At 39.3% G+C, this 24,531-nt stretch overlaps 1 protein-coding gene across 4 annotated transcripts; it reads left to right on the top strand.

Moving 5' to 3' along the window:
* The first annotated feature begins 1,931 nt into the window (after positions 1–1,931).
* Positions 1,932–24,307, top strand: LOC145896094 (uncharacterized). 4 transcript variants are annotated; one of them, XM_082984950.1, is made up of 21 exons: positions 1,932–1,974; positions 2,033–2,224; positions 11,211–11,429; positions 11,618–11,923; positions 12,636–12,740; positions 13,986–14,112; positions 14,506–14,698; positions 14,865–14,932; positions 15,277–15,351; positions 15,503–16,776; positions 17,099–18,241; positions 18,351–18,525; positions 19,303–19,474; positions 20,120–20,269; positions 20,515–20,616; positions 20,808–21,131; positions 21,301–21,390; positions 21,611–21,713; positions 21,984–22,117; positions 22,463–22,608; positions 23,237–24,307. In XM_082984950.1, exons 3-21 carry the CDS (start codon positions 11,244–11,246, stop codon positions 23,314–23,316), a joined length of 4,953 nt encoding a protein of 1,650 aa, XP_082841076.1. In that variant the 5' UTR covers positions 1,932–1,974; positions 2,033–2,224; positions 11,211–11,243; the 3' UTR covers positions 23,317–24,307. The 4 variants fall into 4 exon arrangements, with proteins under 4 accessions (XP_082841076.1, XP_082841085.1, XP_082841063.1 ...); XM_082984959.1 differs by lacking the exon at positions 1,932–1,974 and having other exon boundaries at positions 1,986–2,224; XM_082984937.1 differs by lacking the exons at positions 1,932–1,974; positions 2,033–2,224 and adding an exon at positions 10,473–10,601.
* Positions 24,308–24,531: the final 224 nt, after the last annotated feature.

The following is a 24,531-nucleotide window of genomic DNA, read 5'->3' on the forward strand; positions in this document are numbered from 1 at the left end:
ACTAGCTACAAATTCAACATATTGCTCATCAAACCAACGTTAAATTAACGCAGGAAACTGTCTGAGTTTTTTGTTTTTGCCAATCACATCCCTCTGTTATAACTCCTGGAAACAAACCTATGATAAGTTCAAGGGACAAACTTGCAACTATTGCTTTAACTTCATAACGTTTCCCCTCTTTATACGTGAGTTTAATTTGGTGCGTGAGATCCTTTCCGAAGCCCGAACCTGTATGTAGCAGCCAACGCATGAATTCGTCACAGACACACAAGAGACAATCGTAATAGGATATGACGAGTGCTCAGATTAGATTTAACTGATAACAAAGATCGTATAGGGATGATTTGCTGACAAATGCTGTCGCTAATATCGCATTTAAAAACAGGTTAAAACAGATATTGTGTATAAGCTGAAAAGACAGATGGCCACTGTTTCGACCTAAAAGGTCTCATCAGTGCAGCTGGTGTGACTTTCAGACGACTTTGCTGACCAAACGGCCAAGCAAAGAATTCCACTTTGTGGTGACTATACAATCACCGTTATCCGTTGGGCACCAAACTATAGGTGCAACCTTACGGAGAAAGCAATGTGGAAACACTATGGCCAAGCAAAGCTCAACCAATAGTGCCGTCAGGGCCCGCGTCACAACAATCATATGATAAGCAAAGTGGAGGACTTGGGAACGCTGCATGCCTTTCATTGCATTAACATCCATCAAGCACAGCCTCCAGATGATCCCGACCAACCCCGAATTATGCATTATCAGTATAGGACAGTCTACGGGACGGTTTAGTCTGTCGAATTGGATCAATGGAAACAACTTTACATGCTGTTCTGAAACTGATTAGTCGACCAGACAGTGCCGTTGCACATGATCAGTGACGCTTTACCGAAAACAATAGCCACCGCGTCTAACAACCTGTCGATAACAGTTATATTATCATCCCGACACAGAGTCATTTTAGTAGATAGCTTCCCAACTAAGAGTCACGTTTTTGACAATTTCAATGCTAAACAGGAAGGTTTGGGTTCCATGTAAAAGGCTTGCATGACACCACGTATAGCCTTAAAAATACTAAACTCAGCAAAATGAACGTTATTATTAAGTCGACGTGGCTTTCATGCATGGTTCTCTATACTGTTGTCTAAAAACGATGTTTGGGTAAACACGTTTACAAGCTACAGCATTTCACCATTGCAAGGTTTGATTCTGAAAGTAGGCTAATTCATTCATTTATTTCATTCGGGATAGAAATTACACACGTTATTATAGTGATCCGGTTAAACGTTCTCGATTTAAAAGCATTTAAAGCATGTATATACACTCAAAATCAAAATCTCGAAGTTTGAAACAGGCCACGTAGTAGCTTGTACGAAAATTAAATGATTATCTTTGCGAAACGGTAAAGAAATTACAGCAACGGTTAAAAAGCGCAAAACCCAATGATGGAAAGCAATTGCTTACACACACGCATTGAACCTATTGCATAACTCAGTGGTTGCCTTCATGGTGATGACGTAGCAATATTTCAGCTTGGTAATTATAAGATCGTTACGCAATCAAGTGTTCGTCTGCTTTCGAAAGCAACACAACCTTCGATATTAACCGTAAATAACTCTGATCACGCGATTAAATTTGCCGAATATCTCCGACAGATAGCGCCCTTCAACGAACAAAATGCTAATCTCACTCTACTCACAGGTAGCAAGTAGCAATGTGGAGCACAAAGTTTACTGTTGTATCTGTGAACGTCATATTTCCCGTAAGTTTCATCTTGCAGGCTGTTTTGTGAAAATAAAAAAAGATTAACCGATCCTGCCATTGTTGACTTTAAACTATTATAATGATGTAAATTTTATATCTTCTTGTCGAAAGGAAAACGACCAATTTCAAAGACAAAGTTATGGATTGCCATGCTTGACTGCAGACACGAATTCATGGAAACACGTGACATAAACGTTCGATATCCTCGTGTAATTTTCCGGTTTGTTTTGTATGTTGTCTTTTATAACTAAAGAGTACTTTTTACAGATTGGTATGCCGTAGTATAACTGTTTCAGTTGCGTACAATCAAAAGTTACATAGCTCCAAGATTTGCTTCATCAGCAGTAGTTATTGCAAGCTCTGCAACTGCTGTGCAACGAAGTTGACGTGCACGACATTGCCGCGTAAACTGTACTTGGAGATTGCAGCAGTCTCGAATCAAGGTGATCTGTGAAAAAGGTGGGAGAATCTATCTGAAAAACTTAACATTTTATAACTTGAACATTCTGTTGTTGTGAAACATTATTCCACAAACTAATTTCATTGCAAAATATTTTTATATTTGTTGATTAAAACTATAAAACATATGCTGACTTTCAAAAGATGCTGAATATTGGACTGTATGTTTATAATAAATATATGAATATTATTTTAAGCAACATGTTGCAGTATTTGCATTTCATAAACATAAGATAATTCTAAGGTGAAATATCTCTGAATTGACAATATTTGATTTGTTTAAAAGGCAAGGAAACTTTAATTCATTGAAAATGTAGCATCATTAATTTTGTGTTAAACAACTATGGATTATGCCAGTGAAACTGTTGGCTCTGGCAGTTCTAACATTTTTAATTCCTTTGTTAAAACTAGATAGAACCCTCGATTAAACTTGGAAGGTCTTTTAGCTTATTTCCAATTGATCATTTTTTTCTTGATGTACATTTTCTATAGAAGTATACCAAAATTATAAGAGTATGCACATTGAAACTGCACCCAATGGTAATGATGGTACACAAACCAAGCCCAATGTTGTTTTGTATGGTTATTCAGTTTTATTAAAACTGTTCAGAGATAAATTTCATCAAAATGAACTTATTAGACACCAAGGAAAACATATTGTTAGTGTGCAGATACAGCAAATATTAGTTGTAGTTTTAAAGTTTGTTAAAACTCTTACATGCTTTCATTGATTATAAAAAAGCATGTCTTGTATCGACCCACTTACAAAATAAAATTACAAAATAAAGGTAAGTTGTTTGTTATAGATATAATATATTGGATAATGATCATGTTTTTAAATCTACAAACACTGCTTTTTGTTTTTTCAAAACCCTTGTATATCAAAAGCTATGTATAATATATATATATAAGATTGCACAGCAGCGTCACTTTTTTATCTTGATATTGATTTTGTTTCGCTTTCTATCTGTAATCTTTTTGGTCAGTTGAGCCATTGCACACATTTCCATTTGGCCCATTGATTTGGTTTCTAGTGCTTGGTTTGCTGGCAAAACTGTGTAATTGCAATGCCAGAAAAAAGCCTTGTCATTGTGCAAAGGTTACAATATGGACAGACTGCCTGTACAGGTTTTATTTTCTGCAATTCAGCTGTGGTTGGAAAATATTTTTGCAGATCATTATCAAGCAATATTCTTTATTGTCTGCATATAATTACTTTAAAAAAGCAACAGTGTGTTTCTAAAAATTTAAGAATGGTACGAGAAAGTGTTACATATGCTGGTTTACAGTAAAGGGATTTGAAGCTGATTCGCAGTAATAAGTTGTTTTCTCTTTTCTTTTCTAAGAAAGTCATTGTTTATTGCATCTTGTTGAACTTGTTTCTCATGGCAACCCCCTTCAGAATAGATATACTTGCACATAAAAATCTGGTATATATACCCACAAAGAGCATTCTTCTGATAATGGTTGTGACACGCTCTCGTTCCGCAATAGAATTTGCTGGACAAGTTACATTTCAAACTTCCGTTGTTTCAAGTTCAAACCCACATATTTGGTTTACTAATTTTACTCCATATCAACACTTCTAAAAGTAGATTTGTTCACATCTTCCACCATGCAAAGCAATTCAAAATAAATCCTTTAACCTTGGTTTTTACAACCAATAAAGTCAATGACAGCCATTTGTAGGCATTTGTCCTCGTCAACATCCATACAATCTCGCCGACCGGTTACAACGAGCATGTCTGAGTTATAACATGTACCATGTCCCCTAGACCAATGTCAGGCGATCAACCGAGCAACGATTTCGCTCTACAACGGGCAACGCGGTTCATACTGGTCGTCACACAGGTATCGCCTTCACAAGGGCAACAAAGAACTGAGCCTTTCGGTCTACTGTTACTAGTTTGTTCGGCTGGCCCGTTCGGTTTTTGTCGGCCTGTGCGTTTGTAACTAAAGGTTGTATTGACGTAATTGCTACAAGCGGTAAGGGCTCACATTAGCCCTGGTCGGCCTTATATAGTAGGCCACATATGACGTCACAATTACTGGGGCGTTACAGGCAGTGAAGCATTACGCTACATCCTCCCACAACGAATCACCACACATAACAAAACACATTAAAGATCAAGACGCGCAGGAGGTACAACACGCCGTCCAGACCGTGTATGATACGGCTGAACGTCAGGAAAGGGAACAATATGTGCACGATTCCTTCGTACATTTCGACCATTGTGGCGCACAATATATGACCTCGGATTTGTATGTGGCGACAGAACCTTGCATTTTTCCTTGGCTTTATCGAAATTGATCCACGCATATGTATCTGGAGACAATCTGGGCAAGGCACGTGTACGGTGACGCGCGTCAAAGTTACGCTTTTGTTTCTCCTTTAAACGCTTATTGTTTATCCGAAAACTGTCCAAGTAACTCCAGCATGGCACCAAGTTAGAAGGAAGCGTTGGTACGGTTGTCCTTATCTTCCTCCCCATGGACAACTCAGCGGGAGACCATCCACTTTGCAATGGCGTTGCACGGTACGATAGCAAAGCGAGATGCGGATCCTCGGATTTTTTCAGCATGTGTTTGACAGTCTGCACACCTCTTTCCGCTTCTCCGTTGCTTTGCGCGAAATGAGGACTGCTTGTTGTATGCCTGAAACCATACACTTTTGCGAAGTTAAGGAAATTAGCAGAGGAAAATTGCGGACCGTTATCAGACATTACACATTCTGGAATACCATGCCGGGCAAAAATTGATTTTAAATGTGCAATGACGTTATTAGCAGTTGCGTCCATCCCTAAGAGAGCAAGTTCAATATATCTTGAAAAGTAATCAACAACTAGTAAATATTGTTGCCCTTGTAAGAAAAAAAGATCGCATGCAACTTTTTGCCAGGGATATTCCGGTAACTCGGAACAAATCATCGGTTCTGGGTGGACAGTTCTTGACATAGTGCACAAATGACAATTTGTTACAAAATTTTCTACATCACCGTTCAATCCTGGCCACCAGATAGAAGACCTTGCTTTTTCTCGACACTTGACTATTCCCTGGTGACCTTCATGAACTTTCTGCAGAACACTTCGCCTCAGCGATTCTGGAATGATCAGCCGGGTTCCTTTTAACAATAAACCTCGTTGATAGGAAATTTCATCAGCAACCCTTTTAAAGGAGGCTAAGTTATTATTGACGACCACGGGCCAACCATGTTCACAAAACGAAATTATTTGAGAAGAAGTTTTATCAGCAATCAAAGCCTGTCGTATTTGATCCAACCATGTTTCGGAGGTAGATATTGCATTAATAACTGCATCCACGTGGATCTCCACCTCATCAGTCAGCATCGCATCAGTTTCTGAAATAGGCGCCTGGGGCGATCTGGACAAAGCATCTGCAATTGCCAAGTTCTTTCCGCAGACGTATGTAATGGAATATTTAAACCACATCAATCGCATTCTAAATCGTTGAATTCTGGGGGACAATTGATCCAAAGGTTTTTTAAGAAGCAAGCTGACCAAAGGTTTGTGATCCGTTTCAATTAAAAAGTCCATACCTATCAAGTAATCCCGAAACCGCTCACAGGCCCACGTCACTGCCAATGCTTCCTTTTCTATTTGTGCGTATAGAAAGGAAGGTCCACAATTTGTCTTTCCTGAGTAAATCTCTCAAAGGAGATGTTATTTCTGCTAGGCCAGGTATAAATTTGGACAACTGGTTTGTCATTCCTAAAAATTCCCGAACATTAGTAACAGTGCAAGGTGACTTCATCGATGTAATGGCTGAAATTTTATCAGGATCTGGTTTAATGCCCTCAGAACTAACATAGTGGCCCAGAAAACGAATATTTGATTTTGCAAACTCACATTTGTCATTTAAAGTAAGACCTGAATCTTGCAAACGCGTTAGAACTTGTATGAGACGGTGGTCGTGCTCCTCTTGTGTTGAACCGAACACCAGAACATCGTCCATCTGACACACAACACCTCCCATGCCGGATAAGATAGCCGACATCTGTCGTTGAAAGTGTTCTGGGGCGGAGCAAATACCAAATGGCAGCCTGTTAAAACAAAACCGCCCGCTCGGAGTAATAAAAGTAGTCAACAGCTTCGAACTCTCAGTTAGAGGTATCTGCCAAAAACCTGAATTTGCATCCAATTTGCTGAACACTCGGGCATTTGCTAGTTTAGCTAGATTGCAATCAACAGTAGGCAAAACGTGATTTTCCCTGCATACATACTTATTCAAAGCAGTGTAATCTACACAAATACGCACTGTACCGTTTTTCTTTGGAACAACGACCATTCCAGAACACCATTCTGTAGGTTTTGTAACGCGGGTAATGACACCGTTGTTCTCCATCTTCTCAAGTTCAAGTTCTACTGCCGCTTGCAGAGGTAAGGGAACTCTGCGAGGGGCACTAAGACATACTGGGTCAGAATTTTCCTTTAACTTAATGTTACACTTCTCGTGTAATTTCCCCAAGCCTGTAAACAGGGCCGGAAACATCTTGCGAAAATCTTTGTTTTCAAGACCGACACTGTTAAGTGGCGAAAAAATATCTAGGGCTACAATAGCAGGCCAGCCCAACAATGGCTGGGTAAGTTCGTTGACAACAAAAACTGTCTGACTCGTATGTTTACCCCTGTAACTTAATGAAGCAACAAATTTCCCCATAACCCGAAGTTTATTTCTTTGGGGGCCCAGCAGAGTTTCCGTCGAATGAACCAATGTGACATTAGCAATGCAGTTTAAATCAGCAGAAGGAATAACGCAAACATCAGCACCCGAGTCTACTCTAAAATAAAAAGGAGTGTTGTTAACTTTTATCCAGGCCATTGGCTTCTTATTGGGGTCACTGGACATCAAACCAATAAAGTAATTATCAGTAGTTATACTTGAAGACAAACCGTTCACGCTTTGTCGACGACGACAGCAACGACTGAAGTGGCCCCTTTCTGCACAACGGTAGCATGTGGCGTCTTTTGCAGGACACCGATAATTTCCAGCGTGAAATCGGCCGCAGGATCTGCATCGATTGCCCTCGCGTTGCGTTACCAACAATCGTTGCTTGCGGACCGAGTCCACATCAGCACTTGGTCCCACAGGACAAAGTGCAGCCTGTTGTTTCTTAACAAACTCTGTGTTACGCACAACGTTGATAGCTTTAGCAAGAGTTAGTTCCGGATCCAATTGCAACCTTTCAGTTAGAGATTTGTCGCGTATTCCCACAACAATGCGGTCTCTGATCATTTCCTCTTTAAGGTCGCCATAGTTACATTTATCGACTTGAGCATACAATGAAGTTATAAATTCTTCTACAGAGTTTATGGCGTTTTGTTCCATTCTGTTAAATACCGCCCGTTCATATATAACGTTTACTCGAACAGTGAAATAGTCGTTAAACTTCGAGACCACAAGATCATAATCGGTCGCTTGGTCGGCGTTTAACCCAAACGACGAAAATACATCCTCTGCTTTGCTTCCCAAAAGGTAGAGCAAAAGGTTCACCTGTTTCTTGTTTGACTCTTCATGCAAATTGGATGCATGTCGATAGCGTTCGAATCTTCTTAGCCAACTGCTCCAACCATCAGGGTTTCCAAGGTCAAACGCTTCCGGAGGCGTAAGCTGCGAATGAAACGCCATTCTGACACCATGTATTGACGTAATTGCTACAAGCGGTAAGGGCTCACATTAGCCCTGGTCGGCCTTATATAGTAGGCCACATATGACGTCACAATTACTGGGGCGTTACAGGCAGTGAAGCATTACGCTACAAAGGTAATCGGTTTAGAATCCCATTGTCTTGTTGTTACTTAGCGATTTTACCGAGCTTGTTAGTTGTATGGCGAGCCTCGACAGTAGTTAGTAGTTGCTGTAGCAAAGATAATGTTCTGTTCAAGATTGTATAGGCAGTTATAAGTTCAACTATTTGCCGGTTGCGTGACGCAGGTTTGCAAACTGGACAGAACAGACCTTGCATATTGCGTTTCCGGAAATGAGTATTGTCATTTAGGAAGCAACCGGAGTTAGCTGCTTTTCAGTAAAAACCGCGCAATTTTATTGATTGCTGGTCAAACCTGCTGTGTTCGCCATAGATCTTGGGTACAATAGGCAATTGAAATGTTTATAAACAGACATTCAATAACCCACTTTCGTTGCAGCTTTGTACCATCGCAGTTAATAGGACACTTTTTTGTTTAACTTCCTCGGCCAGCGCTTATTTGATTAACATTTTCCACCAGACAATGCGTCCCTTATAAGCTGGGTCTGTCAAACTTTCGTTGACGTTCCGTTTGTTCCAAGCGAAATGTTTGGTCTTTTATACACTTAGCATTGTAATAATGACGAGGCTCCTCGTTAAGCGAAGTACTTTGTCATGCAAGTGGCCTTCTTATGTAAACTTGTATTTTCTCCGTTGTGTAAGTGTATTGATCTTAGCCTGGGTGTCGGCCGCCCCTCAAGCATTGAATACAGCCATTGTACCATGGAACGTTGGTAATATGCTACATTTCCCCATGAACCCGCGTATGAACCCCTTTGCCCAGCGTTCTACGATATGTAGTAAAAAGCTAAATGTGCAGTTTAAAATTTGCAACTATACAATTATTTATACAACAATAATAAAGTTGTGATGTGCCCAGTCATTTGTAAGATTAATGTATATACAGTGTATCGGTCGACTTGTGCGACAAGAAAAAATCAGAAGCTCTCATTGCCAGCATACATACCACAGCTCATGTCTGCTGTTTGTACTGTTACAAAATCAGTCCTTTATGCAAACAAACGAAACCGCCGGCGTATTCGAACTTTGTCACCCTTCGCTTTTGCGCAATACCGCCTCCTCGTCTTACCCTACGTCACTGTGTCCTTCGTGACGTCACGGCGCAGTACATATCGCGTGATCGTGATGTAAGCACTGACGTTTCTCCGTCTGTGGCTCTGCTGTTAGTGGTCTTGTTTTTCAGGCTGCTATTGCAGCACAACAGGTATACAGGTTTTTGATGTTGCAGAAGTATTTGGAGTATTGACAGATTCCGATGCCTTGGCTTGGTAGAAAATCGTATCTGCATCGTATATTCCACGTTTTCTAGGCGATGCGTTAATTTTGTCCAGTTAATGTTGAAAACAAAGTAGTTTTGTATGCTTGCCGGAAAAGTAGTCACAAATATCAAAGGTGCCTGTTTGTAACCAGAACGTTCAAAGTTCAATTAATATTGTTTTTACCTTTTGTAATCATTAATTGATCAAATCCTGGTAAATACAACATCAGACTTGCCGAGCACCTCCAACTTCGTCTAGCACGCTATTAAAGAGCCTGCAAAGGCCCGTGACAGTTAGCGAGCGTGCATTTTCGTTATGGTTCAAACCCGGGTCTTCAAATACCGGGCCGCGACCTGCATTTTTGTAGCTTGTCGCATAGAGTAACATTGGCCATATTTTGAGGATGCTACACGCTTCACATGCACGATGCATGCAACGACGAATACAGTTAGATCACTTATTCAATTACCTTTGGTATTAACTGTGCCGATGCTTCCACTGGTACGGCGCTACAGAGAGTTGCAACTTACATGCACTTCTTTGTTTATCAATGTTCTATAACTTTGGAGACCGTTCCGTAAATAGACTAACTGCGTTAAACCGGTCCGTAGTGCAAATAAGGTTAACTTAACCCATATTAACTCAAGTATTGAATACACGCGACGTTTAACGTAATGATGAGTCACCCTTCAGAAAACTTTTAAATCGCTATATGGCTTCGAACCAATTCCCAATAGCATTAGAAATTTTTGAATAATCTTCCAGCCCAGGTTTTGCAAACTTAACAAAGAAACGCGGTTTCCCTTTAAAGTTGATTAGCAAGCTGTGAATAATTTCCCCTGGGCGGAAGAGCGCTCGCACCTAAAGCCAGCTCCTCTCTACGACGCGTTCTGTTTGCTAAAAAGCACGTGCTACTGCGAGAAAAACACGTGCGACGGGAGTGGTTTAGCCGCCACGTATCTCGCGTGCTTTGCATAAGTGCCCAGTCTGTCTAACTGTGAGGTTGTACCAGGTGCTTTGGTTCTGAAATTTTTGTGGTTTGAACCGCGGTTTTACACAAATGAATTATTGTAATTGAAAATACTTAAGACAGTCTTGGGATGTGGAGATAGACTCTCCTAGTTATGGTGGTATCATGCCTATGTATTGGTACAGCTATTTGATTTTAAAAAGATCTATTAACAGATGTGACAGCTGACGAGTTGTTTTTGGAAATGTTAAATAGTACATTAGTGTGTTAAGTTGTGGTGGTTTTTGCATTAGACAAAAAATGTCGGAAATACTGGATTTAAGTCAACTTCTTGGCCCAGAGCCACTGCATGTGGATTCATGGGTATGCTCAGCAACATAACCAATTATTTTTTTTACATGATATACAAACTAGTATCATATACTATACATCGGGGATCTGCAACCTCTGGCCTGCGTGCCATGAGTAGCACTCAAAAGTGACTATTCATGGCATGCCAAGTGCTCACCAGGTTTTCACACCCCCCGCTTCGGTGTTCTTACTGAACACATTCGTTTATTGTTTATTTTATATACGTATATAAAACTATTAAAAATCATAACTCTCCAAATCCATAGGACAAAATTAATTTGCAACTGCCAGTGTTCCGCATTGACAGAGATTGTAGATACAATCAAATCATTTGCTAATTAATTTTAGCTATATGGACTATGGTGTTTGCCCTAAAACTATTTCATTGTTTAATTCACAAATTCGTTTCCACACACTAACGGTTTGATTTAATTTGTAAACTGGAATATATTGCATTCAAAAAGTTGCCAACCCCTTCTATATATTTACATATCTTTTTATTTTCATGTTACAGCCTTGAATCATAATGTAAGATAAAATATTACAAGTGTTAATTCTTGTGCTGTGTTATCATGGATGTTGTCACTTCTCATTGTAAACAAAAAATATGATATTTTTCAGAATATTGGACAGAACTCAGATGACTTTGACATAATGACGGCTCTCGGCGTTTCTCAGGATTATCCCGATCTTGATGAACTCCTTGATATTGGGGATGCAAACGATGTTGTCCCCAACTCTACATCTTCATTTGATACAAACTGTATTGAAATCCACGATTGGTATTCTGACACATCTGCAGCCCCCCACCACCAGTATGGATCACAGATTGAATATGAGGTTTGTGGATTCAATAATTTGTGTTTTTCGAAAATGTTGAAGGAGTTTTATTTTTAGTTGTGATAATTTTTGGGAAATAAAATGCAGTACATAACTTGAAAATCACATTAGACAGCAGTAAATATTTCTGTAATACTTTGCATATTGTACAATACACATATAAAAGCAATAGATTAATGTGCACACAGAAAGACAAAAAGGAAAATGAAGTGGGACTTCTGGAGGCTCTCCAAAAATCGATGGACATGGAATGTGAAACTGTCCCTGATCTTGTATGCCTTTCCTCTTCATTAATCCAACCTCCTCTTTCATCAAATGTCTGTTTCTCATCCACTTTAAACCACTGCAGTTTACCTACATCTTCGTCAAGTTATTCGCCACATCCTGGATCTAGTCTGTCGCCCTCTACTGGTGATAACATGTCTCTTACGTCAGTAGTGAGCAGTGCTGCTGAAGCATCACTTGAAGAAGTGGAGGACAGTGATGAGTCCGTGGTAAGTGGAAAATATCCAGAATAAAATATAGAAATGCTGTATAATATAATTAATACATATGTATCTTAAGTATGCAAGGTATTTAAGTTGTTGTTTTAAATTTGTTGTTATTTTGGGCGTTTTCACTCGATCAGTCAGTGAATGTAAAGCAGTAGAATCAGTAAAAGAAACACATAGATAGTTTCTTTGATAAATTGTAATTGCTTTGTGTAAGCTGCAGACAGATGGCCACTGTTTCGACCTAAAAGGTCTCATCAGTGCAGCTGGTGTGACTTTCAGACGACTTTGCTGACCAAACGGCCAAGCAAAGACTTCCACTTTGTGGTGACTATACAATCACCGTCATCTGTTGGGCACCAAACTAGGTGCAACCTTACGGAGAAAACAAGGTGGAAACACTATGGCCACGGGGCCTGACGGCACTATTGGTTGAACTTTGATTGGCCATAGTGTTTCCACCTTGTTGGCCGTTTGGCCAGCAAAGTTGTCTGAAAGTCACACCAGCTGCACTGATGAGACCTTTTAGGTCGAAACAGTGGCCATCTGTCTGCAGCTTACACATTCATATTATTGGCTCCACTTAGCTTGTATTTGCTTTGTTCCACTACCCACTGTTTTAGTGTAGTTAACAGCGTTGCTAATGAGAGTTTATACAATGAGTCAAAAAAACAAAACTTTTCTTTAAATAGTTTTGTTTTTGTGCTTTTGACAGTTAAAACAACTCCTATTAAGTCAATCGAACACCAACTACCCACGCGAAGTGGATTCCAACAATAATTCCATGCTCGATCATGTTGCAGTCAACATTGTACCCAAGGTACTTGCCTGACTCCCCACATAGTTAATACCTGTACCTGTATTTTAAAAAAAAGTGGTAGTTCAGTTAAATTTTTTGCTTGTGACATTAAAGACTTTTAAGTGCCACGAATTTATTCAGTGTGCTGTATTTAGCTTACGCATTGTTTACTGGCTGTAATCATAGATCAATTTATTCTAGAATACTTTGGCAATATTGGCAGGAAGTGTCTGGCATTGTTTTGTAGCGGAAACGTTAAGTCCACTTATATTACCAATGACAAAATGTTTAGTGACGGTGGCTTAAATGTTTTTCACCAACATTGTATGTCAACAACCATACATATAACCAGGGGCGTATCCAGGAATTTTTAAAGGGGGGGGTCCAATTTTTTTAGGGAATTCCCCGATTTTCAGGTATAAACTAAGTGTAAACTATTGTGGGCGAGAATCGCAAAAAAGCGCCGGTGTTTGCGCCAATCGTCACATAAACGGTGGCTTTCTGGCTTGCGCAATTGTGCAACGCTATGGAAAGTTTAACAACTAAACTAATTGACTTTCACGCAAATAAACCGCTTGTCATTACAACGTGGCCACTGAAAAACGACGTTTCGTCCGTAAACTGACGAAAAATGACACATGTTTCGTAACAATGCAACATGTTTGGTAACAATGCCAAGTGTTCGGTAACAATGCTCCCTGTTTGGAAACAATGGCGAATGCAACACGATGCGGTTTTTAGGTCAACGTCAAAGAAAATTTCTGGTTTTCACGCGGATTTTGACAAAAAAATCAGTGGCGTTTGTTTAGTTATCAAAAAAGACCAAAATATTTCACAAAAGGGGGGGGTCCGGACCCCTCGGACCCCCCCCCCCTGGATACGCCCATGCATATAACATATAGTTTGCTGTGATTGTAAATCAATGTTTAACATGCCTTAAGCATCTCTGTCGCTTATTTTTATCAGAAGACACAAATGTCCTTTGAGTAAGGTCAAGAAATTGCTGTTGGTTGTAAAGGATTTTTTGAAAGAAGTAAAGTGATATATATATATTGCAAATATAAGAGCAAAATTTGTCATAAATGCTTTGCTATTACAGAGTTTACAAATTTCAATAACTACCCGACACAAAAAGATTTAAAATTTTTTAATTTTATCGGAACCCTGTCACCGATTTTATCCAAACAGTAATTTCCTTTATTAAGTAAGATCGTGTGGAGCTTGCATGATTTTACTGATAACTTATATAAGTATTGTATATTGTAGATGGCTGACAACACTTTCGAAGAGCATAGGCGTAAAAAGAAGACTTCTAAGAAGTTGGGGACAAACAAGAAACCTTTCACTGAATTACTGAAACATTTTGAATCGACAAATCCTGACAGTGCATCAAGTAAGATTAGACATTGTGCAACAACATATCCAGATATTATTGGAAAATGCAGAATTGATATCAGCTTAATGTACACATTAGTACCCCTGTTTGATGATACTGACAATGCATAAATGTATACGCAATACATATATCAAAAACATCACGACAAATTATTTTTTTATGTTTTTTTACCCCTGTTTGATGATACTGACAATGCATAAATGTATACGCAATACATATATCAAAAACATCACGACAAATTATTTTTTTATGTTTTTTTCTGGTGTAGCATTTTAAACCATGTAAAAAATTTTGTGCATATAGTGTTTGGTGAAAAGTGAATAAATTTCAAGCCAATATATTTTTTGCAAATTCATGGTGTGTGATTATAAAACTGGATTCTCATTTCAGAAACGGCCAAAACCAACTCAACGAGGGTTGTAAATGCAAGTCGGTACCAGAAGCAGTATGGTTCCACTCCAGTGAACAGGCTTACATCACCTACAGAGCATTCCATAACTGTGAATGTGGCCCCCAAAGTAGTGAAACCAGCTAGAAGGGCACCGGTGGTCTCTAGGACAATGGCACGAAGACAAACTATAGAGTATGACTTTTGTTTGTCTTCAAAAGATTGTAGACATAGTTGAGCATTTTACTTTATACCAAAAACATGCTTTTTATTGATTATTAGATTTTTTAGTTTAGAGTGCCCTGCATGTAGATTAAAACTTGCGTATAAACAAAAACCAATCTGACCCTTGTTTTTTCAGTGTTTCGCTTCCTCTTAAGAAGTCGTCAGTCGCTGTTTCCAAATCTCATATTGAAAGTAGTGAAAAAAGTAAGTCAGTAATTGATGAAACATCGTTATGATCTTCCAAAAGCACGTTTTCACAACGTCAACATTGATTTTGTTGGCTTGCCACCATCACAAGAATGCAGTCAATAGTTATCAGCAGAATACGGTTAAAACTTGTTAGAACTGAAGAACATCTTCAAAATATTCTGAAATGTGTAGTTATATTATGTAGCAAAATTCTGACATGGACAAAGAAAGTTACTGCAGGAACAATGTACCATATGTGGTGTAGGGCCCTGTACCTGTTACATGTAATCAGATGTATTTACGATCCCATTTAGTACATTTTTTTCATTGTAAATTTAATATTTGTTTTTGTGTGACAGTGATTGTAGCAGCTGATGCCAACACACTTCTTGACATTTTGGAAAACAAATCTGCACCAGAATGGAGGCCTCAAGGTATATTGGCTTTTGTTTTGCACCCGACTTCATTGTTGGATGGTGTGATCAGTTTTATGAACTAAAAACACTTTTGCATAGGTATGAAAAATTCATGGTTATTACTAAGTACAGTCACTTTTATCTGATGCATGTCATGTTTCTAACGTAGTTGGAATTGACTGCTCATCAATCAAGTCGCGGATGTTAATCGATAAACGCAGATCCACCGTTCTTATCGATCCGCTGCCGCACAAACGACAAAAGATAAATAGTGATGACAAAACTACTGATGAAGAGTCATGTAGAAAAGAACAACCAGAGTGCACAGAAAAGCCTTCTGCGGAACATGATTATTGTCAAAACAAGGTTTCTGAACCAAATAGTTCTGACCTGCTGACTGAAGTGTTGCAAGCAAGTGGTCTTCCATCATCGCAAGACGAAAACCAGGATGTTGGTGATGATGTTGGCGCAAAAGCAAGCAAGGTTTTGAAGTGGCAAGATTACTTGCAGCGTGTACGTCTGGGTATACGAAGTGCCCCAAACAGTCCAACATGTTCACCAAAGATTCAACGTGGCTCTGCAAGGGTCCCGAACAACTTCATGGTGCAAAATCATGGCGGAGTTGTAAAAACAACACCTCGACCTGTAACGCACCTCGTAGAACCAATAGTGGCTGCCAAGGCACCCAAACAAAAGTCTAACTTAAAACTGCAGGAATTCGAGGAGTACCTTGCCAAACTCCAGAACAAAACAGTTGTTTCCGCTGTTGCAAGTTCCTCATCCGTGTCAGACAAAGAAAAAGCCCCTTCTGCAAAATCGGACAGGTCAACATCTCACAAAAGCCAGTCCCAGAAAGATGACCCCATACTGGTGAAGCCGAAAGCATTGCCCAAGCGTTCCAGGCAAGTAACGGTACCCAACATCTCAAGCAAGTCCTTTGTAAAGATTAGTACGAATGGAGTGGTGCACACTGCTGCAGTATCTTCAGCTCAAAGCTCGGTCACACCTCTGGTAATGATACAGATTCCCAAAATGGCAAGCGCAGCAAGCCTTGGTACGCACGTCTACACCGCTGCAACAAATGCCAAGTATGTATCTTCTGTCATGGCACCGACAACATCGAATGGTGTCGCATCAGCCAATAACCAGTTACAAGACCCTCGAAAAACGTTGAAGCCCAAGTCAAATTCCCACAAAATGATGGACAAACCAATATCAAAGGTCAAATGGAGCGCAAATGCCGTCACAAATGTTTCACAGTCTTCCACAATTCCTGCTCAATGCGTGACATCATCTGGTGAAACCACTAAACCTCCAACATCTGGTCCCACTTTTAAGCTTGTTACATCGAACAAGGGTGGTTTGGAAACCAAGTCACTGATTCTCAGTGGAGTTTCTGGAAAACTGAAGGAAATTCTCACTTTGTTGGCTCAACAGCAACAGGTGAATAAATGTTGTATACATACTTGTTACAGACATGTTGACCATATGGACTTTTTACTTTTTAGTGTGTATTGGTTGCTTAACTTTCTTGCATCCTTTTCCCACTTATTGCAAGTTAACTAAAGGATAAAAAAATCCCTTTTTAAGGGTCCAGACAAACATATATACCCATTTAAATTTTTAGCAGTTTACAGTAAATTCTACCAATATACGCTTTTTGACATCCTTGCACAAATTGTTACAGAAATCTGTTATGCGGAATTTAGAAGCATATTTTCATTTAATGATTTCAATCGTTTAAAAATATATTTGTGCATTCCAGCAACAGGGGGCAGCTACGACCACTGCGGACTCCTCCCAGCAGCAACAGAAAACTCTTCAACAACTTCTCACAGCAGTTTCAAACCTTAAAACATCCACTGCAAGTTTGCCGGGTGCCAACATCTCTACCAGCCCTTCCACGACATCCACGTCCATTAGCTCCAAAAGCACTAGCAGCAAAACTGCATCAAATGAAACTCTCAGGTCTGTTTTAACATCAGAAAGCCGAAAGTCTGTGCCCTCGCCCTTGTCGCTTATCCACGAAATCAAGCAAAATTTGAATAAAAAATCTGACACTGTTGTCGCAACAACCAGGTTTTCTACAAAGGCAAAGCCACAATATGTTTACACTGTTCCTGCATCGTCATCAGTAAATTTGATACAAGCTCCTGGAAGTTCAACAATGACCACGGGTGGAGGTGTTTTGTCGTTGGGCAGGAGAGCAAGTGCAGATGACATGGAAACCTACCCTAAAACGACATTGGGCAGGAGGCATTCAATCCAAGAGCGCCCTAAATTGCAAAAGGTTGCAAAGGAGCTTGAATCTCCGAACACAAATGCTGAATCAAGCAATCAAATCACAGTTTTCGTCGACCAGGAAAAATCATCGACAAAAAAAGATTGCAAGGTCCGAGATGACAACTTCCTCATGGAGAATGAGTTGTTCGACATGGAGTTAGCATCCAAAGAACAAAACGCACAAGACAGCACCCTGTCAGAACTAGACTTATTAGCAGGCAATGATCTTCCCCAACACGAAATATTACCATACATCGACTCTGTACCTTACGGCAAAGCTGGTTTCTTGAACTTATCAGCACAGACGGCACAACCACGATTGTCACATCCCAGGACAGGGTTTACTATTCAAATGAAGTCAACGGATTTAAACTCTCAAGGGTCTATCAACTTTGTGAATGAAGCTTCAAGTTACCCTACTTCAACTTCAAACCACCCCATTCCTGCTCCACTGACTGTGTGTTCCTTATTGGAACAAAAATCACCAGATGTCAAAAAAGAACTTCATGTTGGAGAGGAAGGAAAACACAAAGATGTGAATAATCGAACCGAGTCGACCCTTTTGCAACAGTGTATTGCTTCATCAGCAACAAAAGATTTTAATATTGAAGATGTCTTGCAGCAAGTAAGTAAATTATTGGGAAAACCAAGTTATAAGAGTATAGTAATATGAAGGTTATGGTCCGGCTGTATATTTTCTTTTTGCCCCTAACCATGGTGTTTTTAACGTAAAGGCACCAGAAACCGGCGGTATACAGACTGCTGACGTGGTTGATCTGCATCCGATGATTGATGAAGTTGGAGTGCAGGAGACAGTTGAATGCGCTGATGAAAGCGGAAATGAAGAACAACCAGTACTTTTCAACAAACTACCAGCCTATCTCTACTCTGGCAAAGTTCTCAGTTCAGGTATGAATGAAAAATGATGATATCAGTTTCTTTTTTGTGTAGTTGTAGACATAGGTGTCAATTCCTATCTCCCAGAGAAGGCCAGCCTAACCTGTAAAATATCCAGGTTAGGCTGCCTACCCTGGTTTTAAAAGGTCGCTGTCGTTCTTTAAGCTGATATATCGGCAATTATCATCGTTGTCATTCATCACGCACTGTGCTAAACATATATAAAGAAGAGCTCGATGAAATGGACAAAAAAAAACTTTTTAAATCAATTTGTGTTGCGTAGTACAACTCGCAAAAATATCTTCGCCGTTTTATAAATTAAAGTGGGTGTTGTTAAGTTCATTAATTTTAGTTTTTTTTCAATAAATGTTGATATGTTTCAAGCTCTTATTGTTTTCTATGACAAAAGCACCAAGTCCGTAAATTGACTCGGTAATCGCGAGACAAGTACGACACGAATATGCCACAGAACCCAGGCCCAACAATAATTTTCCCTGACCTAACCTGGAAACTGAAAAAATCGACGCCTATGGTTGTAGGTATAGGTGGAATGTAACAGGGTCCTTAACCAAGGACTGGGACTGGCTCTGGTCTGTACACAAAGAACCAATTATTGGCACAAAAAATGCTACATACACACCCCATGTCTGCACAACCAACAAATAAACTGTAGTTTGACACAGCTTTTTTTGAAATTTTTTGATTCAACAATTATTTAAATGTAAATAAATCATTACTTCCTCTGCAATAACTATTGATTATATTCAAGCACTGATCATTTCTTTCAAGGTACCACTACCAGCCAATCATCAAACGAGTATCGCAATAATCCAGCGGTAAAGGGTTTAAAAGATCTGAACCACGACCCTTTAATTGGAAGTTTGGAGAAAGAACAAGACCAGGAAGTTTTACATTACAACAAGGTTCCTCACTATCTGAGAGGGGGAAAGGTCCTTCCCAGGTGTGTTGGTTGTTTCTTTGTAACAGTGTAGATAACGTTTCTTGCCCAGTATTACATGAAGTTTTTTTGCCGGTCCTTCAATATTATTTTTACATTAAATGGATTTCTTTTGGTACGGAGCGCATACTTTTGCCTTATTATATTTTATTTTTTATTTTTATATGTTCTTTTAAATACATTTTAGATAATTAAATGGGCTGTCAAAGTATTTAAAAATTTAGTGGTCCGTAATTGCAAAAGATTCAATACACAATACTAATATATGGAGAAAATCTGCTCATGGATTGAAATGAGTTGCAATTTAATTATAGAAAATAAATGTGCTTCAAGCAACTACGTTGTTAATTTGGTTTCACTATTTATTGTCCGAATCCATGTCAAATTTGTTTGTTTCAGTTACAGAATGAACAGAAACTAATGGGTTTACACTGATAATGATTGATTTTTTTGTTAAATTACATAAACCACAGCAGGGCAGGGTTGGATTTAAAAAATCAATACCGATATAAATTGGTTGGTTTGCAATTGTAATTAAAATTAAACGTGTAAAATAAAATTTTGGACAACCAGTGTTTTTTCCAAACAATTTGCTCCGATGCTTAAGCTTTTCACAATCCTAGTTTTAAAAATAATAAATTTTCTTAGAATGCCGAAGGACTTGCATTCTGTGGGTAGCCGACATCGTGCAATGAGCTCTGACAATTTTGAAAACTATCCTGTATTGAAACGGACACCAGAGGGCGCTGTGGTCAACACAAAAGAATTGTTTTACTCCAGGCTTCCATCATATTACAGGTACGAAAACTTCTTTGCCATTTTTCTTGTGTACTTATAAAAAGTAAATTTATGACTAAAGACAATAAAATCATAGTCTTATGTCACTAAACTGTTCCTCTTTGGAATTCGGCACTTTTTGAAAATGTGAAGAAAAAAACTGGTTTGTTTTGCTGCGTTTGTTTTACGCACAAGTGTCCAATCAAGTAACGTTTGGTGTTTTTCTTGCAAAGTTTTGTGAATATTTTCTACTTGTTGTGTTTTAGTTCTGGTCGTTATCATGTGGTTGACACAGTAACTGAACCTCCGCCGACAGAAGATGTTACCGTTACCCCGGAAACCATGTGGAAACAGGATCAAGAGGAAAAGTAAGTCTAACTATTTTTTGGAAATTCGGATATTAGGCCAAACCAAAAATGACGCACAACAATTGACAATTAGTTTAAATCGTAAATGAAAAACATCATCAACACAGAAATTACTGATATGTAAACGACTGTTCCGTCGGTACAGTCTCGTTCCTTCAGTCGTATCTTATGCGACAACTTACTAATCGCAGGCGCAAGAAGCGTGAAAAGAAGAAGAAACGAAAGAAGAAGCGAAAGAAGCAGAGCAAAAAACAGGAAAAACAACTGGAAAACGACCGCCTTCTCTACTCCAAACTTCCCCACTACTTTCTTGCCGGTCGTCGCTCATTGGTTCCCGATCGCCGAGCCTCGGAGCAGTCGTATTCCTCTTCGCTCTCTGATACGTCAATTTCGGACGACCAAGAAGCTAACACCAGTTTCAGGTCCCGCACGTATCAACGTTCCTACTCACCTAAGCGTGGCCGTTCCGCTTCGACTAACAGCTGGAGTTCAAGGTCACCTTCCCGTAGTCCGGAGTAAGTGTGTGTCTGGTATATTACTAATGTTAAGACGAATTCTGACAGTTTTTCGCTTCTGTTTTAAGTTGAAAGTCTCAAATTACCGATTTAAAAAAAATTTAAATGGGTTTGAATCTGATCTCTGTCTTGCAATTTCGACATTGAACAGAATTCCATTTTCTTGCAGTCGGTCGTGGAGGTCACAGCGTTACAGAGTTAACTCAAGGTCTCCGACTCGTCGCTACAGCTCATCCGATTCTGATTATTCCACTCACAGGTATTGTACATCAACTTTTCGGTTTTCATAACATAACATGTTCTTGAAAATTCAAACGGTTGAATCTTGAAAAATTTACGATTGAATTCATTGTCACATAATTTTGTGAATAACAGTTATTTGATGCTTATGGTTCAATACAGTAGCAACTAACTATATTATATAAAACATCTTCTTTTCTGAACAATTTATTTTATGTGTTTCCACCAATGTGCAATAGGTCAAAGGTCACACGAAAACGTCGCCGATCGCCTTACTCCAGTGGTTCGGATTGGGAGAGCAAACGTCGTAAGAAAGCAGACGATCGAAAACGAGAGGTTAAGGTAAAATGGGCGTGTCCGTTAAAAAAGGGGCGTGTCGACAACGTCGTTATTTGAATGCGACCCCTTTTTTGTTTCACTGCAGACATCGGTTTTACAAACAAAATGCCAGTTTCAACAAAGCAATGTCAACAATACAAATGACTTCATCAGTTTTTATATGTTAGAGCTTTGGCAATTTGCATTGTTCTAAACTAAACGATTGTCCAATATCCAACCGCCTTTAGTTTGCTCGTTCGGCCAGTAAGTGATCCTCTATGTTTCGCATTACAGAACAAGGCTATACAGGAACGTCGTGTTCTCTACGTTGGTGGCATCGATGATTCTGTGTCGAAAAACGACCTCCGTAGAAGGTTCGAGAAGTTTGGAACCATCGAAGAAATATCCCTGCATTTCCGTAGAGACAGGTAAGATTCTGCGTTAACCCCCATTACGTTGATTAACAATCGTTTCACAATTTAATCCGATTTTATCTACGTAAAATCATGCATTAACCGTACAAAGAAAAGGAAAGATTAAGACATAATTTTGTGAGTGGAGAAGCCATTCAAATTCCCCAACTATGTAAACAATGCTATGAAGCCTGAAAAATGCTTCTAAGCCCCTTTATTACATCTTATTCGTTTTTTTATAAATGGCTTTGTATATATGAAGTGATGGCATGATCACTTCTACAAATAAGTCAAGATATTCCACTGTGTACCCTCATAACATTTATATTCACGTATTTTAACAATTATTACGTCATACAGAGACAGTTATGCCTTCATTACGTTCCGCTTCACTTGCGACACATTCGAGGCAATCGAGAAGGGCAATAGTGACGTCACACAGAAAAAATACACCCTTTGTTTTGGTGGACGTCGTGAGTTTTGTCAAGTCGAATACGCCGACCTTGGTAAGCCAAAGAACTCCATGTATTGGGGGAACATTGTTTTTTTGGGAAAATTGCTGGGTTTTAATTGACAGCTTGGCTGTAAAGTATGGTGATTATGGTTGACACAGTAGAACACTGGGAGTTGATGGTAATAACTTCTATACGTTCCATTATTTTACGTAATCCAATGAGCCCAAACATATGTAATCGTTTTTATTATTCGCATTAATGTAGTGTTAACAAATGATAAAGGTATTTAATAAAATGGTATAGGCATCGCTAAAACTACAGAAGTAGTACCAACCCTCTTTCGCCAAAAACTTCCTTGGAAAATTTTATTATCATATGATTATTGTGACACGGGGCCTGACGGCACTATTGGTTGAGCTTTGCTTGGTCATAGTGTTTCCACCTTGTTTTCTCCGTTTTGGTGGCACATAGTTTGGTGCCCAACGGATGACGGTGATTGTATAGTCACCACAAAGTGGAAGTCTTTGCTTGGCCATTTGGTCAGCAAAGTCGTCTTATAGTCACACCAGCTGCACCGATGAGACCTTTTAGGTCGAAACAGTGGCCATCTGTCTGCAGCTTACACACAATTGAAATTTTATTGTTTGGACAAAGAACTTACAATGTTATTTTTTCCCAGACGAGGCGCCAGAGAGCAATCAACAAGCGTCGGCAGAAGACGATTTCGATACTTTGCTTAAAAAGGCGATGAGGCGGTGACGGCGGTCAGTAGTTTTGCGGGATTTCTCCTTGTTTTCTGTGCGAAAACACCCACGTTTTGACTTCCACATTAAACCCATGCAATCAGCTAATTAGACCTTGTTACCAAATTCAACTGGGGTTAACCACAATTGCGTTTGTCTTTTTGAAAGGTTGAACTTGCGAGCGATCTCAAAATCGTTTCTTGTGTATTTTCACAAAAAAAAGACAGCGGTTCCTACGAAACATTAAAAAAAAACAATAGTTATCATTTGAAAACGCCTTTGAATGGACCGACCCCCATATAAAGCCATGCAGAATTGGTAACAGTTTTTTCATTAATAAACGTAGCAATGACAATCTACTGGTTAACACCATGTGTTTATTCATACGTCTGGACACACTGTGTTGTTAAGCGAGACCTCTCGAGTACCTGTATCGTCTCCGTTATGCGTATTATCTTTTACCCGGTGTACTTGGTGGTGCTACGTTCATTTTTGTGTGTGTGCGCGTGTGTGTTACGTTCTCAGTTCAAAGTGTTTCGTGATTTTAGTTGTGCTTGTGTCAGAAATATGTTCCATAATACCGAAGTGCTTCACTGGCTGTGTAACCAACTTATTGAATAATTTAATAATGCTGGATCCCCCGATGTGCGTGTTGCAGAATGTCACAAATATCAGTAAATGCATTTTTCTGATAATTTATGAAAACTAAATTGGAATTATTCTGTATTTCACTTTACAAACAAATTTTACATTTATTTCTGTCCGCTTTTTGCCATCTCCAGCTTTCAAAAACGACTGCAGAAATCCATTTGTTTTTCATTCGTGCCCCACATGTTGTTCCACACCACTGCCAAGCCCATCTTATGCTTTACTGCAATTTTTACGTTTTGTCGCATTTTTTTGGTTTTTAAGCGTGCACTTGGTCGTTGCGTGCGATTTTCGAATGCTCCTTTTTTGTGTTCTTTTTTGTTGACGTTCGTCGGCCTTGCAAAAGGGAATAAAAAATTCTCGTGAAATTGCTGTTGCAACGGATTTATTTCTGTCATATACAGTAGTTTCATATACAGTGCCTACTGGCACCCAAAGCTATTGTTACAGATTGCTTGAAAACTACAATATACCACTGGTCATGCAGATCTTGCTAAGGCATGTAACTAAAGATTACGTACGTTTTTGACTGTTAGTTAGGACATTTTTGGTGGTGACAAAGTGGCTTTCTTTTGGTAAAACC

Source organism: Ascidia mentula, chromosome 1, assembly GCF_947561715.1.
Source record: "Ascidia mentula chromosome 1, kaAscMent1.1, whole genome shotgun sequence".
Lineage (NCBI taxonomy): Eukaryota > Metazoa > Chordata > Ascidiacea > Phlebobranchia > Ascidiidae > Ascidia > Ascidia mentula.